This window comes from Mytilus trossulus, unplaced genomic scaffold, assembly GCF_036588685.1.
Source record: "Mytilus trossulus isolate FHL-02 unplaced genomic scaffold, PNRI_Mtr1.1.1.hap1 h1tg000122l__unscaffolded, whole genome shotgun sequence".
Lineage (NCBI taxonomy): Eukaryota > Metazoa > Mollusca > Bivalvia > Mytilida > Mytilidae > Mytilus > Mytilus trossulus.
The window spans coordinates 1,322,591-1,341,380 of record NW_026963298.1 but is presented as its reverse complement, the minus strand read 5'-3'; the positions used below and the strand labels follow the sequence as shown (position 1 = coordinate 1,341,380).

Genomic DNA, 18,790 nt, shown 5'->3' with positions numbered 1-18,790 from the left:
GAAAAAAAGTAAAATTACAAAATAACTTAACTCCGAGGTAAATTCAAAACGAAAAGTTCCTAGTCAAATGGCAAAATCAAATAATAAAACGCATCGAAAGAATGGACAACAACTGTCATATTCCTGACTTGTTACAGACATTTTCAAATGTAGAAAATGGTGGATTGAACCTGGTTGTATAGGGCTAAACCTCTCACTTGAATGACAGTCGCATCAAATGCCATTTTATTTTTAACGATGCGTGAACAAAACAGGCATACTAGGTGAAATTGTAAAAATAGGGTTACAACAGTCATCATTGTGTAACAATCTCAAATAGAATATAAACATACAAGAAATTAACGTGTAATGTATTAAAGATGACGAATTGACCTTCAGAATGAGAATTTTGATTTGTTTGTCTTTGTTTTTTTTTAAAAATCGAGAAATCTGAAACGATTGGGAAACTCTACAAATTAAAAGTTGGCTGTTTACTTCAAAGTTGACCCGAATTGGCGTTCTTATAAAAAAAAAACACGTTTTGAACCACTTTACATGTAGCAATTAGCCATATTTGAAATTTAAATGGTTTTACAGTGACACGTTTAGGGAGATTGACATGTTTCCAGGAGAAGAAGAATAGACGTACAAAAAATATAACGCATTCAGTATAATGGTTAACTATTTGATAAACGATAAACAGAAAAACTTCACTTGTCTGTAGAATTTTAATATTACAGTGATTATTTATTTTTTTAGGTCTTCCAATTGAAGTTAAAAAATTGGATAAAAAGTCAGCCCACATTTTTTCAAGTTTATTGGGTGAAGAAAGTTATTCTCATTTTGAGTCAAGAGTAATGTTAGCTGGAGAACAGGGCACAGGGAAGACGACTATTGCAAGACATCTTGTCGGTAAAGGTCCAACTAGACTCAGAAAGTCAACTGATGGTATAGAATTATACAATGGCCTTTCCTACTTTGACCGTGAAACGAAGGAATGGATTGGAGGACAACAAGGTAAAAGGCTTTAAGCCATAAAATCGGTGTTAGGTATGCTGTACTGACATTAGAGTGTCAAACATTACGTTTAAACTTTCGAAACTATTCGAATTCAAAGAATACATCTCTTTCATACAAACCTTTGATTCCTTTCCCACCTCAGCTATATCAATTGTCCTTTTTTGGCCTAGCAAGCTTTAGTTTTTTTAATTTTAAATTATGAAAAATTTCGGCTCTGAGCATAACAAGAGATATTTAATGTAAAAAAGCTCAATTTTTTTAGTTAAAGGAGTAGATTCAGTAAGACCCCTTTTTGGCCCCAAAATATAGCAGTTTTACAAAATTGTGAAAATATAATCTTTATAAATTGTTATACGATGATGACTGATGTTCCCATATTTTGACTATTTTATTGATTGTGACTGTTTATTTAACGCATCATGTAAATGTAAAGGAATTTGATGAGACTGTTATTAAAGTGAGAGGGTTAGCGCTATAGAACCAGGTTTAATCCACCATTTTCTACATTTGAAAATGCCTGTACCAAGTCAGGAATATGACAGTTCTTGTCCATTCGTTTTTGATGCGTTTTGTTTTTTGATTTTGCCATGTGATTATGGACTTTCCAAATTGATTTTCCTCTGAGTTCAGTATTTTTGTGATTTTACTTTTTAGTAATTTACTGGAAAGAAGAATGCTTCTGCTACATAAATATTGACTCCTTTTAACAATACATTGCACATATATTGGGTACTAGCATCATAAAGTCATGTTTAATTACTGGAATCTTCACAATTTTAGTATTTTACTTAAATTTTAGACGGTTTCCGTTTTAAATGAAAGTGTTCTTTCATTATATTGAAATGTTAGTTGTATATGATGATAATACATATTATATATAAAGGTTAAGGATGAACACGGATACGGCCACTTTCATTTTTGACAAAAAAACATCTAAAGTGAAGTTTTTGGCATATTTGATAGAATTTTCGTATTTTACCATGAATTGGAGCGCTTTTAATGACTTAATCAGTTGAACTCTTTTACTTAAACTAATTGAATCAATTGACACTTATGTGTTAAAAAAGTGTCCAAAATCTTTCGTTAGATAAACCTGAAATTTGAGGCCAAAATCGGCCTTTAACGGACCTACTCCTTTGATATTATCAATGGCAGTGGCGTAGTTAGGTCATTTTTACGTGTACTCCCGAACCTCGGCGAGGTCAGTAGTGGGTCGAAGTGAGGGGGAAAAGCCCACGAAAGCAATATTGCATCGAGAATGAGATACCATTCCTGTCATTAAATAATCATCAATATTATTATTCTGTGCACGAAATCTAAATGATTTTTTTCATATTTCATTTTTTCATTGAGTTAATTTGAAATCTAACGGTCATCGGTTATACAGAAATCGTCCAAACCAATTACTTTCAAATACGAGTAAAAGGGGCTGTGATGCCAAGCATTCTATCAACAAAAAAATCGTTAATGAACTTGAAATAATTAATTTTTAGAAATTTTAAGTTGCAATATTAAAATTCGCATTTTAAAAGATCAATCATTATCTAAAATTATTTTCTTCTTAATCTGCAGGGATATTGACGTCTGCACAAGTTTCATTACCATCTATGCCGGTGTAACGGGGTATTTTCTGGTCAAATACAACGAAAACTAGTCCAGGGTTCTGTTCTTTTAATACACAATATTTAAGACCCTACAACATTTAATAACAAATAATAATTATTCACATGACGGGACAGTACATATAACTTATGGGGAAAGGGGAATAACTACAATTCAGATTTATTCCTTTAGATATCTATATACTGAAATAAGTTCTAAAAGCACACAAATCTAACTTTTTGGTTAACTTTCCAATACAATATTCATATGTATCTCATAATAATTAATGATTATATACATTTCAAATCTATTTATGAGTTGTTCATTTTATAAATATATTTGTATTTAAAGTATACAAATTCTGACCAACATAAATATATTACATAAGCTTAAGTTCACACAAACAGACAATTACTTGAATAAAACATAGACAGTACAGACATTACAAAAAAAACAACATAGTACACAATGCTTACCATGTATATGGAACAAAGGTCAGTGTACTGACTGGAATGTCACAGTGCTGTGCATATCAAAATCAGAGCACTACTCGTTTAACAACTTGACAAGGTATTAATCCATATCCTGAATAAATACAAATATAACATTCATAAGTCCAGTGGCAAGACTATTTCACCAATTAAATAAAATATACAACTACATCTAAAATAAGTAGTTCCATAGTTCTGTATTATTCAAATACCAAAGTTATCTATCTATTACTTTTATTGTAACTTTATAATATGTAAAGTACTAGAATGTGTAATGTTAAAATGTTTAATATGACTCTGTGTTTTTATAGAATGATTTAATCTTTTACTCTTTCATACTCCAAATATTCCTCCATTCAATACATATAATCAATCCTTTTACGAAGTATTAAAATGACATACTATTAGTTTGTTAATTAGAAATAAGGTTAATCAACTGACCTGAATATAAGAAAATTGAAAATCCAAACAGTAAAGCAATATCATGAATGTCAGAATTGAATCTATCAAGCAGATAATTTTCACTGCATTCCAATATGTCTGCAGTCTAAATCTACCAGAAACAAAGAAACATATAGTAAGACTTTTGGCCTTAAGATTGACCAATCAAAAGGTTAGAATTTTCCCTCCAAAATGTTATGAAAGAAAAGAGGTTCACCAAAGGGAAAAGAGAATGATACTAAAACAATAGTGCTAGAAATAGAAACAAGGAGTAACCAAACTATCAAACACTGCAATAAAACTAATAATCAACAATATCATATTTGATATATCAATCAAATATGACTCTGCCACACAGGTTTCAAAGTTGAGGAAGCTACCATTTAAATTATAAGCAGGACAGGGGTTTTGAGTATTAACAAAAAGGCAGGATGATCAACTTGCGGCAAAAAAGTAAGAAGGCAGAATGACAATTTATGTAAAAACCCCAAAAAAGTCGGATATACTAATAAAAAAGGCAGGACCGAAAAAAGTGAAAAAAACAAAGGCAGGATAGAGATTACAACTAAAAAAAAATACAGGACATAATTGTTTATCCTAGACCCCTCTTCCCCCTAAAAACAAAAGGGTAGCTCCGTATAAAAAATCCGAGAGCGTTTGTTAATTGCGTAAAGATAAGTCTGTTAGTTTTGTACTGAAAAATGTACGATTTTTTTTTTATTTTGGCCTTTAATATTAATCATAAAAAAGTTGACGAAGTAATTGATGTATAACAAAAATTAACCCGAAAATGTAACTACTTTTTCCCTGCAAAAAGAAATTCTTTTACTCAATAAAATACGGTAAAATTAAACATTTAATTCATAATTAAGCTCTGGATAATCTTTTAATCATAAACAGATTCTGTGAAACTTCCGTAAGCATTCACAAAGATTTGACAAAGTTATTATTTGAATTTAAAAAAACGTTACCCACATACTGAACCGAAACTGAAGCTGACGACGCTAATTTTCATTTTCGCGACATAAATCATAGGCTTGACAAAAATGCAAACCACATAAACTATCGAATCTCATCAGGGTTGCGTTCAATTTTGCAGCAGCTACATATTAGGGCTACATAGATTTTCGACTCCTGAACGTGTAGCTAACCTAGCTGCTATCAAGATTTAAAAATCTACGTAGCACTATGCAGATTATTTTATTCGTATTTAAATATGTTTTTGGATCAAAATTCAAGTGTACGCCCGGGCGTTTTTACGTAATCGTAGATACGCGCCTGAATGGTATTACAAGGCATATAGACTAAGTTAATCAGCCCCAAAAAAATATAAAAAATATAGATGCATATCAAAAATTTATAAAAATGACCATATAATTGATATTCATGTCAACACCGAAGTGCTGACTACTGGGCTGGTGATACCCTCGGGAACGAAACGTCCACCAGCAGTGGCATCGACCCAGTGGTGAAAATAGTTATCAAAAGTACCAGGATTATAATTTTATACGCCAGACGCGCGTTTCGTCTACATAAGACTCATCAGTGACGCTCAAATCGAAATAGTTAAAAAGCCAAATAAATACAAAGTTGAAGAGCATTGAGGATCCAAAATTCCAAAAAGTTGTGCCAAATACGGCTAAGGTAATCTACTCCTGGGGTAAGAAAATCCTTAGTTTTTCGAAAAATTCAAAGTTTTGTAAACAGAAAATTTATAAAAATGACCATATAATTGATATTCATGTCAACCCCGAAGTGCTGACTACTGGGCTGGTGATACCCTCGCGGACGAAACGTCCACCAGCAGTGGCATCGACCCAGTGGTGTAAATAGTTATCAAAAGTACCAGGATTATAATTTTATACGCCAGACGCGCGTTTCGTCTACATAAGACTCATCAGTGACGCTCAGATCGAAATAGTTAAAAAGCCAAATAAATACAAAGTTGAAGAGCATTGAGGATCCAAAATTCCAAAAAGTTGTGCCAAATACGGCTAAGGTAACAAATGGATAACTACGGTCATATTCTTGACTTGGTACAGCTTTTTCTTATGTAGAAAATGGTGTATTGGACTTGGTTTAATAGCTAGCTATAACTCTCACTTGTTTGACAAATCCCATTATACTGACAAGGATGCATACACAAAGCACATAAATATAATAGGTACAATTTTCAAAAATATAACAGTCAACATTGTGTTATGATCTTGATCACCAAACGACTTACACATATGAAGCAAAGAAGCACGAAATGGCATACAGATCAATCATATTAGCAAAAATGTAAGACAAGAAAATACAGGTTTACTAGATTACAATTACACAATGACGGAATGTGTAAGTACAAAGCCACGTCATATATGTAACAAAGAAACATAAAAAGGCATAAATGCATCATACGTCCCCGAGATCATCACCAGCCCAGTAGTCAGCATCTTGGTTTTGACATAAATATATATTATATGGTCATTTTCACAAATTTCCTGTTAACAAAACATTTCGAAAACACTAAGGATTTTCTTAGCCCAGTCATAGATTACCTTAGTCGTATTTGGCACAACTTGTTAGAATTTTGGGTCCTCAATGCTCTTCGACTTTGTTGTTGTTTGACTTTAAAACTATTTCAATCTGAGCGTCGCTGTAGACGAATTGCCCGTCTAGTGTTTTAAATTATAATACTGGAACCTTTGATTACTATATATAGACAGAGCACATAGAAAAAATACAAGCAATAAACAAGTTTTCGAAGTAACACCAAAAGGCATGTCATCTCTAGTATATTATCAGCAAATTTGAGTCTAGTATTGGCGGTAATAAATATGATATTTATACAGACTTTTGTTAAAGTTAATTTATTGACCATACACACTTCATTGTAACCAGAATGTAATCAAAAAGTAATCAGGATTACATGCTAATTTAAAAAGGAATTGATAAAATTAAATTACTTGAATCAGATTTGTTGCTGATTTATGATTAAATTGATTACTTGAAAAATTGTAATCAATTACAGCTGAATAACGATTACAATTACAATTACCCCAATAATGGTACCAAGTCATGAATATGACAGTTGTTTGTCATTGGTTTATATGTATGGGTTTTGGTCTTTTGGTAAGAGATTTTCAATTTTTGATTGTTCTTAGTATTGTCCTTAGAGTTCGGTATTTTTGTTATTTTCCTTTTTTAAGGAAGCTTAAATCATGTGTTTGTCGTAAAAACAAAGCTATTATCTTCATCTCTCTACATGATCTTTTTTAAGATTTCCGATACTAGTATCAAAATTGTTTATTATTGAAATTAAAAGTAACGAAAGCTATACAATATGCCGAAAAATGGAAAAATAGTCGCTTAAAAAAAATACTTTTATAATTATACAAATATGCATATCCAACATTTAAAAAATCAAATGGTTCTTGTATATTGAAATTTGCCAAAATCATTTTATGTAGTATGCATAGTTTTAGATAATCTCTTATTTAGATTTTTCCCTGGAAGACATCACAGTTTGTAGATCCCTTTTACGAGGAGACAAAACAAAACAAAAACAAAATGTTCCTTTAGCAGATACTATATCAACCAAACCAAATATATCTGATGAGACAAAGGACGCATCATTGTCGACCAGCAAAGAAGAGTTGAAACATAAATCGAATGAATCACAAACATGCGATGCCACATCAACCAAACCAAATATATCTGATGAGACAAAGTACGCAGCATTGTCGACCAGCAAAGAAGAGCTGAAACATAAATCGAATGAATCACAAACATGCGATGCCACATCAACCAAACCAAATATATCAGATGAGACACAGGACGCATCATTGTCGACAAGCAAAGAAGAGCTGAAACATAAATCGAATGAATCACAATCATGCGACGACACATCATCTACTGAACGATTCGTGACAGAATCTGTGAAAGCAAAAACGCTGCCCGAGCCTCAGTTTCAAACCGTACCTGGTTGTGCTAATAGTTTGGCAATAAGTATGGAAAAGAAACTACCAGGTCATGTTGCAGGACAGAAATCAGAAAGAGTAGACACCGATTACTTATACGAGGCAAATGAACAAGGCGTACTCCGTAGTTCAGAAAGGCAATCAGTTATATTTGATTTTGATGGGGAAAGTTCAGACACAAGGAACGATCTACTCGACCTAGATTATACACCTGAAAACCAAACTTCGGATGTAACAAAATACAGAGAAATCCATGAAGCTTCGTTTGATGAATACAAACCAATGGAAGATTCTCTTGATGCTTCTCTGAAATCAGGGTTCACTGGTGATTTGCATATTGAAACTGTTACTAAACCTGGAATTATAGCACATCTGAAACGTGTGTTTGGCATTACCAAACAAGTCAAAGAAGTTAAAGTGTCAATCACAAAGGAAAGCTTCTTAGAGAAGTCTTCTAAAGTTGGAAAAAAAAAGCTACACTACAGAAAGATAGCACCTATAATTATATGGGATTTTGGAGGGCAGGATGTTTTCTATTCAACTCATCAGACATTTCTAACATACAGAGCTATTTACATACTTGTATTGGATGGGAGTAGACAACTTGATGATCCCTGTCCGTATGAACAATACCTTCCAGGGAAAAGTGGACATAAAACCTCAAGAGGTATTTATAAACTGACATTAGCTTTTAAAACAATTTTTACCTATATATATATATATATTGTAAATGTTTAAAAAAGGCCTTATCAAATTAAACATCAACACAATTTGGCAATTATTGTTGAGGTTAGCAGTCAAGTAACTGTTGATATCACCAAGTGAAATCAAAGTTGCATAGAAAAAGGGGTTGAAAAAATATGCTCATGATAATGACATTTCATTGCAGTAAGATAATTCTGGGTCATAAACACACATCTTGGGAAATTCAACGCACCGTTATTTTGTTTTATTTGTAGTTTCTATGAAATATTTTGCAAATTTGAGGTAAAATGGTTACTTGACCTTCTATACAAATAAAAAAGAGAAAATGTGTAATGATATGTCATGTCTGTCTGTAGAACTGAACGGGATATGAGACAATGTCTGAACATGTTTAATTTCTGACAATAGAAATAACCAAACAGAAATGTCTTTAGAATCGGTAATTTAATAGCACAAATGGAAGAACGGACAACGATGATCTGGGAACGTTTTTCAGTAATTCAAACAATTGTTCAATTTGATAATAATTGCAATCTTAAAAATTGTACAAACAAATTCCGGCTCTTTCCTGTTACCACAGTGAATCAATTTAAAATAGTTTCTAATGGGAATAAATAATAAGACAAAAATACTATATCTAGTAAATCTTACTATATTTTTTTTCAAATGCCAATTATTTATTTTAGCATTTTCAATATAGAAGGTTAAGTAATATACTAAAATGTAGTCCGATATGTCGGTAGCATGAAAGCATGATGTGTAACAGGACAAGTAACAGGTAACAGGAAGGAATTATTTTTCAAAACAATTGCCTCATATAGTTAAATACAACATTTCAAATTGGTCATCTTTGGAAGATAACAGCAAGTAATGTCATTTATCTTTTTAAACTTTAATTGCAAGAAGAAAAATGTGCCCAGTTAATGAACAATTCTCAAGTAAAAAATACCTGTCTTTTAATTCAATATAGTGCATTTTATGTTAAGATTATTTTAATATAATGATCATAATTTATATTAAATGAAATGGTTGGCGTAGATTAACATTGTGATTGATCGGTGAAATTGTCTTAAACTTCCTTCCTGTTGCTGAATAGGGCTATGCTGTTACTATTTATCAGGTAACATGACAGAACGAAACAGAAAGGAAATACACAGTCCTTTTTATCATTATTTTCAAATTGTGTAGAAGTTTAGTTCCATTTACATATCGATTCAATAAGATTCTATAAAACACATTTACTGTTATAGTGCTGACAATGCAATATTCTCAGAAGGTACACCAAAAGGTGTTAACAGGAGAGAACAACACAACTGTTCTTCTCTAAATTCTGATCTCAGAGGAGTTCGGATTTTTCAAAATGGCTGCCTTTCACCTATACATATGGAGTCATACATTCAGGAAATTATCTTCTCATTGCATTACAAGAAATCAATTGCTGTTTTTCCAAACGTACCAACAGGTGAAAACAAGAAGTGACAGAAGGAAAATTAACTCTTGTCACACAATTTACAAGACCCTTACATATCACATGTATTAGTTATTATAAAATCAGACCAGTAAGGGACAAGTTTTCTATATAATATGTCATATTTGTGAAACAATCGGACGCCTGTTTACTTAATTTAGATATCTTTTGAATGATAAAGTTGTCAGAAAACTACACCGGACACCATGATTTTGTTTGGAGGTTGGAGAACGCTTGGGGGTTGAACATTTAAAATATAAAACTTATTAGAAGAAATATAAGAAATGGTGTTTAATTGGCAATATTTAGTGCATTATATACTATAGTTAATACTGAAACATACATTTTTTATAAAGGTGCCTTAATAAAAAAAGAAAATGCTGGTGAAAAATGGAACATGGAAATTATACATTTTTCAGATATTTGCTCATGTAACGTTGCTCATGCCAAGTGTTTTTGTATTTGAGTCAATGAGAAAATTTTGCATACTTTTTTTCAAAAGTGCAAATTTAACAAAGACTTTTAGGGGAAATCAATTGTGGTATATAACAATAGTATTAAAAGTATATTTCGGAAAACGTTTACATTCAAATGATTTAAATACTTTTCCCTTGTGTATTTTCGGGTTTATTTGTTTTTAAACATTACAGATTATCTCCTATTCTGGATCAACACCATTGTAACGTACTGTAAAGGAAGTATCCAGGGGTTTCCTAAAATTCTGGTGGTTTTAACGCACAAAGATCAGGTAAACGCTGTAAGTATGATGTAAACATTTTCTTACGATTAAAACGATGGACTCTTTCAGAATGTTTATAAATCTAATATAAAAGGGAAGAATCAATAGACAATAACTGTTTAGTGTCTTTAAATATCACCTGTTATTGTACGAGGCTAAGAAACAGAAGTCACGCGATTTCAGTAAGCAAAGTACTAAACAGATATTGTCTTGATCCTGCTATAAATGTTTTCCATGTGTTAGCTTAGAAACAAAAACAAAAACCCACGTTTTTATAGAATTCATTTTCGTTGTACACAGAAAAAAATCTTGAATGGGCAAAAATATTACACGCTCAAGTTGATAATTATTTATTTTAACATAACAAATAATTTCAACAATAAAAACAAATAATATTAAAAACAAAAGTATTTTTCTTGTCTTTCACTTCAGAGCTATGAGCTAACGTAACATAACTAGCACATGATGTATTGTCATTGTTTTATGGTTAATTACATATACATATCCAAGTTTAGATTGGCGCCGTAGAAAATGGAGTGCATCCTGCTGCTCATGTTTGTCAGACAATTCGAATTACTGATTTGCTAGAAAAACAAAACAAAACGTAAATTGATTCAGATTTTCAGTAACACAAGAGGGAGAAGCGATATGTCATTGGAATGCAACTGTAATGCGCATATTCTGAGGCCATAGATGTTAATACAACACTCAACAACAACACACAAGGTAGTCGGGCAGTTGACGGACATTTTAAGCGGTATCTGTAAAGTATACATATACAATCTAGCGATATTTGTTGGGTTGTTAGAGTATAATGACACACACAATTGCAGGATACATGGTGTTTTTTTCATTACGTATCGTACTGCATATTGTCAATGCAATTCTTTTCCATGTAGGTGTCCTTCAAAAAAGCATAACGTTTAATTCAAAATGTAACTTTATAACTTTGCTATAATGGAACTTTTATATACATATGATACATGCATACCTTCAATGAATAGTTTTATGATAATAAAGTTATAAATAAAGGTTAGAACATATTGTATTGTATGTTTAGAATGAAGTTGAACAAAGACGAAATGACATATTTGAAGAAATCTACAAGATGTTCAACGAAGATCCATTAATTCAACAATTGGTTATCAGTGATAAAATATTTGTAAATGCTAAAGACAAACATGACCCTGAAATGGCGAAGATAAAGGTCGCTATCATCAGGGAATCAGAGAGACAACCAACATGGGGTGAACCCCTTCCAAAATGCTTTATCCCTTTAGAGTTAGAATTTGCATCGTTGATCAAACGCAACATCCATCTAATTACACTAGAGCATCTAGAGAAAATAAACTCATTGCAACCTATTAGGCCGTTGTCAGAAGTTGAGTTGAAGGTGTTTCTGAAATTTCAACATTCAATTGGCAAGTTGTTGTACTTCGATGAACATAAATTGGACGACCGAATTATTTTGTCTCCCACTCTTCTCATCGAAGCATTTAAATCAATTGTTACAGATAGGCAATTTTGTGAAGGCGACAAGAAAAGAGAAGAAATATGGGATGCAATGGGCAAGTCAGGGGTGGTATCAAAACAAGCAATAGAAGGCGTTTGGAAGGGAAAGAAATATGTAAAATTTTACCAAGACAAAGATTATCTATTAAATGTTATGACCCATCTCGATATATTGGTTGAACCGATGAGATACAATTCTAACCGAATGCGTATCCCTGCTGATTTTTACTATGTTGCTAGTATGGTACGAGCTAAAGATGATTCTGGATACCTGCAGTCAGCTGGCTTCACGCACAGGAGTATTGCCCTAGCTTTTCAAACATCATCATTTATGATACCTCCTGCATTATCCTTCAGATTTATAAGCTACTGCCTTTATGTCTGGGCAGTGAAAACATACGGGCAGTCCAACAAGGACATGTTATTCCATAGATCGGGGGTATTCACCATTGATCCATGTCTGGATATGTATATTGCCTGTGAAGATGAGATAATCATTGCTCGTCTTGTTCATGCCACTTCAAACACACTAATAGCGAGAGATGTAGCTTCCAGCATCTGTGAATGTCTTGCATCAGCCTTAGAGAAAATAAGTGATCTCTATATTAGAACAAGTAGCGATCAGACTCAAATCAATGATACATCTTTTGTGACAAGAATATGTTGTAACTCACCATATAAACCATGCTTCCTGCAAGTTAACGATCTTACTGACAAAGACCAATTGTGGATATGTCCTTCGCATGATATTGAACATAGCATACACACAATCATGTCATGGATTGCAGAAAAGGTAGTACATGTTATTCAAAGTTTCGATTAGTGTGAACTACAGGCAACACACTTATATAAATACACTCATAGTTCTATAAGACATTTAAATTTGATTCCGACAAACTTGCTTATTGTTAAGAATTATATATTATTAAACATTACACTCCGAGTGAAATTGTCTTGCCAGAGAAACAATGATATGTTTGTCAGCTAACCAAAAGGAAACAATAACTTAATGATAATGACGAGGATCAATGTAAACACATTTGTTTGGCTAAAATGCTAGACATGGTTTTCTTCAAGTTTGACTTTATATGTCATGCCTTGTAAATAGATGCAAATTTAAAAATAAAAAGTTTAAATGTATTTTCCCCGAAAACGAATTAAAATACGGAAAGGATTAATTCTTAATTTCAAACGGTATATACACTGATATATGCTAATACAAAACAAGTTTTTTTTTAAATTTGACGATCGTTTTTTTAATTTTAATCCCATCCATTTGAGGTTAAATCCCATCCATTTGTTTATACGTATGTACCAAAATGATGTAAACAATAGTTATAATGCAATTCAACTTAATTTCATTTTCTTCTCAGGATGAAGTGAAGTGTAAACCAGGGTGCACAGGTATTGTACATGTTTTATTTAGATTGTTGGATATCTTGTTTTCTAGTTTGATGTCATTAATTTTTTTTCAGAACAATTGATTTACGTACATTAAGAACCTCTCAACTATTTACATTTTTATAGTTGTAAGTCCAAAAAAATAGTTTGATATGACTTCTGAATTTATCGATGAACATATTACTTATTAAAAAAATACAACATTTGTTTGATAGCACAACATTTGTTTGCTGGTGACAAGATATAAAGCATCTTTAATGTCGAAGATTTTGACTTGCATTTTCTAAGTAACTTCTGCATCATTATTGACGCCATTAAATGAAAAAAACTAGTCATACTTTCGTATTGGAAACAATGATAAAGTTTAAATAAACTTTGCTTAACTCCAGTTAGCAAAGTTAACCTTATTTTGTAAATACTATGTTTTTGTGTAACATTACTGGTCATATAGCTTGTCAAATGTTTGGACACTAAGGTCCCCTTGGCCAACAAAGTTTGAGTTAAATATTCAAAATGAAGTTAAATCATGTGGCGTGTAGTAGGCTGTAATTCATCAAGTGTTATCTAACAAATACATGGGACTTGGAACAGGTGCAAAAATATATAAACAAGACGATGTGATATGTATGCCAATGAGAGAAATATCTATAAGAAATCTATGAACACCAACATTAAATTAGCCTTCTGTCAATCTGAAAGGGATTGACTAGTGAAGATTAGTTAAAAGAATATGTGAACATTTTCCGTCTCGTATGTCTTTGCCTAGTTGGAAGATAATATATACCATTTTAGTTTAAGTTCGAAAGCAATTATGTGGTACAAGTATGTACCAGTTTCCCAGTTTAATGTTGTTTTTATACATTATGTTCAGTTTTTGAATAATACTGGTATGTATCTGTGTATCCTTTTGGTGTTTTGGTAAGATGCATCTCTTTTGAAAATTCAAGGGCTATTTTGTGTTGGTATTTATAAATATGCAGTATTTTGATACAGTTACTAAAGAAGACTTCATGAGAGCGACACCCTCAGACTTACACTTACGTCGCCTGTCGTTATTCTTCAGTCCATTTGATGCTAAAGAGATGGCAATACATCTTGGATTGTCGAACATGGAAGTTGAAACCATATTGGAAACTGAAGATCCAAAGACTGCATGCTTTGAAATATTAAGACAATGTCGAGATAGCTTGGTGGTGACATTTGAAGACGTCAAATCAGCGTTACAGAAAATAGGAAAAAGAAGTATCCACATACTTTGCAAGGTACATCTTTTATAATTTATCACAATATATAGTGACAGTGTTTGTTTAATCAGTGCACTTTGTTTTAAGTGATATATTTTATAACGATTTTAGCCTGATATATTATTAATGATAAAAAAAGATATATTTACCTATGACCATAAAAAAATCGAAATAAATTCTGATATCGCATATATTACGCATACTGACGGTACTGAAGTCAATATTATAAATATGAATGTAAATTTAAGATTATAATAGTATGCATCCTATTAAATTCATATTAAGGCTTTCAAATTAGACAAGATTAATCAATTCAATATGATATAGATATAGGAAGATGTGGTGTGAGTGCCAATGAGACAACTCTCCATCCAAATAACAATTTAAAAATTAAACCATTATAGGTTAAAGTACGGCCTTCAACACGGAGCCTTGGCTCACATATGAACAGATATCAAATTGATTGATAAATCTGCATAGATGCATTTAGGATATAAAGGGTTTTCTAAAGTAAAACATTACAGAGATAACAAGCAGAAACATAAATATTTTTTTGGAAAAAAAAATCTAGACTTTTTTCCCCTGAAAAGAAAAAAAAAGAATTACACCTTTTAGACAAACAAGTATAATTTGATATGTAAATTTCCAGAACTAAAGTATAATTTGAAACACATCTTGCTAATAGACAGCATAAACAAATATGTATATATAACATCAAAGTATTTATAAGAATGTGTTCGTCTCTATTCTGACTTTTATGTTTTTTAATTAGTACTAAGCATGCTTATATCACATACACTTTTACTGTTTTGTGCATCAAAATGTGTTTAATCATATAATGAAAGTTGTGTAGACGGTATCTTTTTTTATTATTCCAGCTTGTGAAAGGCAAGCCTATTTATTTTGGTAAGTAATGTGAATACAACATTATCCTATAAGTGTAATAAACAGAAAGAACACAAAAATACTGAACTGAGGGGAAGATTCAAAACGGAGTGTCCCTAATTAAATGGAAATATTAAAAGCGTTACCACATCAAACAAATGGATAAGAACTGCCATATTTCTGAATAAGCAACGACATTTTCTTATATATGAAATGGTTCATAAACCAGGTTCTATAACTAACTTAACCTTTAACTTTTATGTAACATGATTGTAGGTATGGAGTTTCCCTTGTATTTAGAATCAATGTTAAGATACATGTATACGTGTATTTTATTGCACCTTCATTACATGTACAACGATGCAAAAAAGGCATTTAAAAAGGTTCAATAAGCAAGCGGAAATATATTACATTCTACTAAATGGAACATTTGGCAAGCAGTATTGTAAATTTATACAATGTTTTGATAAATGCGAAAAATTGAAGATTTTTTAAAAGACGTGATGTTTCGTCACATTTGTTTTTAAGTAATCAGTGATTTCCTATAAAAAATAATAATATTCTAAATTACATAATATACAATTAACAAGCTGCTACACAAACAACATTATTAGCTTTGGTCAATAGAGATATGTTTAAAAAATGGCCATGGTATGTCTGTTGGTATTTGATCGGTGATATAATTTACAATTTAAGTCTTCTATAGAATCACATGTAATGCATTTGTGTACTTTGCTTCTATAAGACTTTCAAAATAAATAAATCTCGTTTAGAGTTGTTTTGGTCTTAGAGTTGAAACAACAGTCATACGTTACAATTTATTATACACATTGCTGTTTCAAAAATAAGACCAGTAGCTTATATTCGTGTTTACATCAATAGTTTTTTATTTTGTCGAAATATTCGAAATATTCTACTCAAATTCTTAACATGTAGCACGTATGTTTTTATTTTTCTTTGACCAACACAGACATGGAACCTGAGAAGTGGGATCAGGTACCTACAGCAGAACACATTGACCGATTGGCTCCATTGGTAGGAAATAACTCCCTCCCGTTCCTAATAGAGCTTGGAATGGACTTTAATATCTGGGAACAGATCAGCCACAGACAAAATGAAAAAGATTTGGTTAGACTGAACCGGGAGATCTTAGAAGATTGGAGATTCAAGTTTTGTAGGATGCACAATCTGAAACCAACCTTGCGAGAAATCGCACGTGCATTCAGTAACATTGGAAAAAATGTAAAAATCGTTGACAACACATTATCAGATTTATTTTAACATTTTTTGATTTTGTATTTAGCTTGATTTTCTCTTGAATGCATCTAAAAACACGCTTTTCAAAACATTGTATAGAAATCATCTGAGTATGGATAATTTAGATTAGCTGCATGCAGTTTACCGCCATCTTGGATTATATATAAAAAAAAACAGTACGTAATCGGTCTAGTCCGTTTTGAATTTTAAGACAGATTTGAAACCAATGTAAAAACATTGAGTGATATATTTCATTTTTGTTTCAACAAATGCCAAATATTTTTGTTTCTTTAAATCAATTTTCAACTTACCCATTTAAGCGGAGTTAACATAAACAGTAATAATTACATTAGATGTATGTTTCATTATAATACGTTTTTCTGATTGGCCACACTGCAGTCTCGCGTTATTCCTTAACCAACTTCATTTCACAATAAAAATTATCATTCACGATTTAGCCATGTCCCACAATAAAGTTCATAGGTAAATAAAATAAAAACTTGATAAAAATCGTGTTATCATGGTCCCAGCTAAAAATGTAATTATAAGTATTGTGTGCTTTTTGTACCTTCATAGGGTTGTAAATGCGTTGACCGTGCACACATACAAAATGTACTTTGGTCAACGCTTTCACACCCCCAATGAAGTTAGAAAAAGACATATTCAATTTTTAAATGAATGAAAGAAAAATGCATTGTTTACTTCAAGTAAGAAAACAAGTTCGGTGGCACCATGTTTTTCTTATTAACTTCTTAACGTTTACTATAATTAGTTATCATTTGTACCAATATTATAATTTGATACACCAAACGCGCGTTTCGTTTACATAACAATCATCAGTGATGCTCAGTTCAAAATAGTTTCTATAAAACATTTTGTTCATCTTTTATTTGAAAATTCTTTTACATAGATTTCGTTTTATTAACATAACAGTTTTTTTGTTTGGTAAATAATTTTGGAATTGGCCTTGTTTATCATTTTTTCTACTTGTTATATTATGTTCATCTTGTATATATACTTAAAGCCTTTTTATTATTTTCTTTACTTTTGAAATACTAATTTACTTATCATCATTGATATATTATATGATATATGCTCATTAATAACTTAATCAAAATGAACTATGGCCATTCTCATTTCACTTGTAATGTGTTTTGTCAATCAATGTGTCCTAGACGCAATGAGAGAGTGGAATGGTATGCGTTTATTCTGGTCCTAAACTTGTCCCTCTGTAAAGTTCAAAAGAAAACGCACATAAAAGACGTCCATGTACACGTGACGCAAAAAAGCAATGACCATGCAGGTAACTCAGATTTTAGACGGAATTACAACCAACACTTTTGTATAATTTCCAAAGTATTTGTGCTATACTTTTCGTGTTCTTTGCATCCTTACATGTACAAAGTAACTTTATGTTAGTATACCAAAACAAGCTTTGAAACATAAACACAAGACATCCTTATTTGTCTTTGATGATCTTGTTTTTATGGGTTTGTGTTGCTTATTATTAGAACTATGGAATATTTAAATGATAGAAACAATAATTCAGCAATGTAAATGTATATGCATATTGAGATGTTTTTATTGCAAAGGATTATATAATGTTGTGTACAATATAGTTTTTTTTATATTTTGCTTTGTATTTTGTTAGTTAATTTGTCAATGATTGGTTCTCATGTAGTAGCTCTTGTTTTCATTATTGACATGATTGAGTGTTACATCCGTATATCTATTATTTGATCTTCTTATCAATAAGCTCTAATTGTGTTACGGAAATATATGGTTTACCAGGCAGCAAACAATCCATGTATCGTTGTTTTGGGGGTACATATTTATATACCTTTTTCTGGAACATTTTAACACTGGTAAAAGTTCTAAACGAAAGATAGATTGCTGGTCTCAAGATTGCGACAATAATCTTTGCGCCTGTCCCAAGTCAGGAGACTCTGGCCTTTGTTAGTCTTGTATTCTTTTTACTTTTAGTTTCTTGTGTACAATTTGGAGTTTAGTATGTCGTTCATTATCACTGAATAAGTATATATTTGTTTAGGGGCCAGCTGAAGGACGCCTCCGGGTGCGGAAAT

General features: G+C 31.7%; 1 protein-coding gene across 1 annotated transcript; it reads left to right on the top strand.

Moving 5' to 3' along the window:
• Positions 1-5,866: 5,866 nt before the first annotated feature.
• Positions 5,867-16,730, top strand: LOC134700080 (uncharacterized). The gene is made up of 8 exons (XM_063561451.1): positions 5,867-5,870; positions 7,017-8,162; positions 10,319-10,425; positions 11,468-12,712; positions 13,293-13,323; positions 14,314-14,582; positions 15,443-15,470; positions 16,420-16,730. Exons 1-8 carry the CDS (start codon positions 5,867-5,869, stop codon positions 16,728-16,730), a joined length of 3,141 nt encoding a protein of 1,046 aa, XP_063417521.1.
• Positions 16,731-18,790: the final 2,060 nt, after the last annotated feature.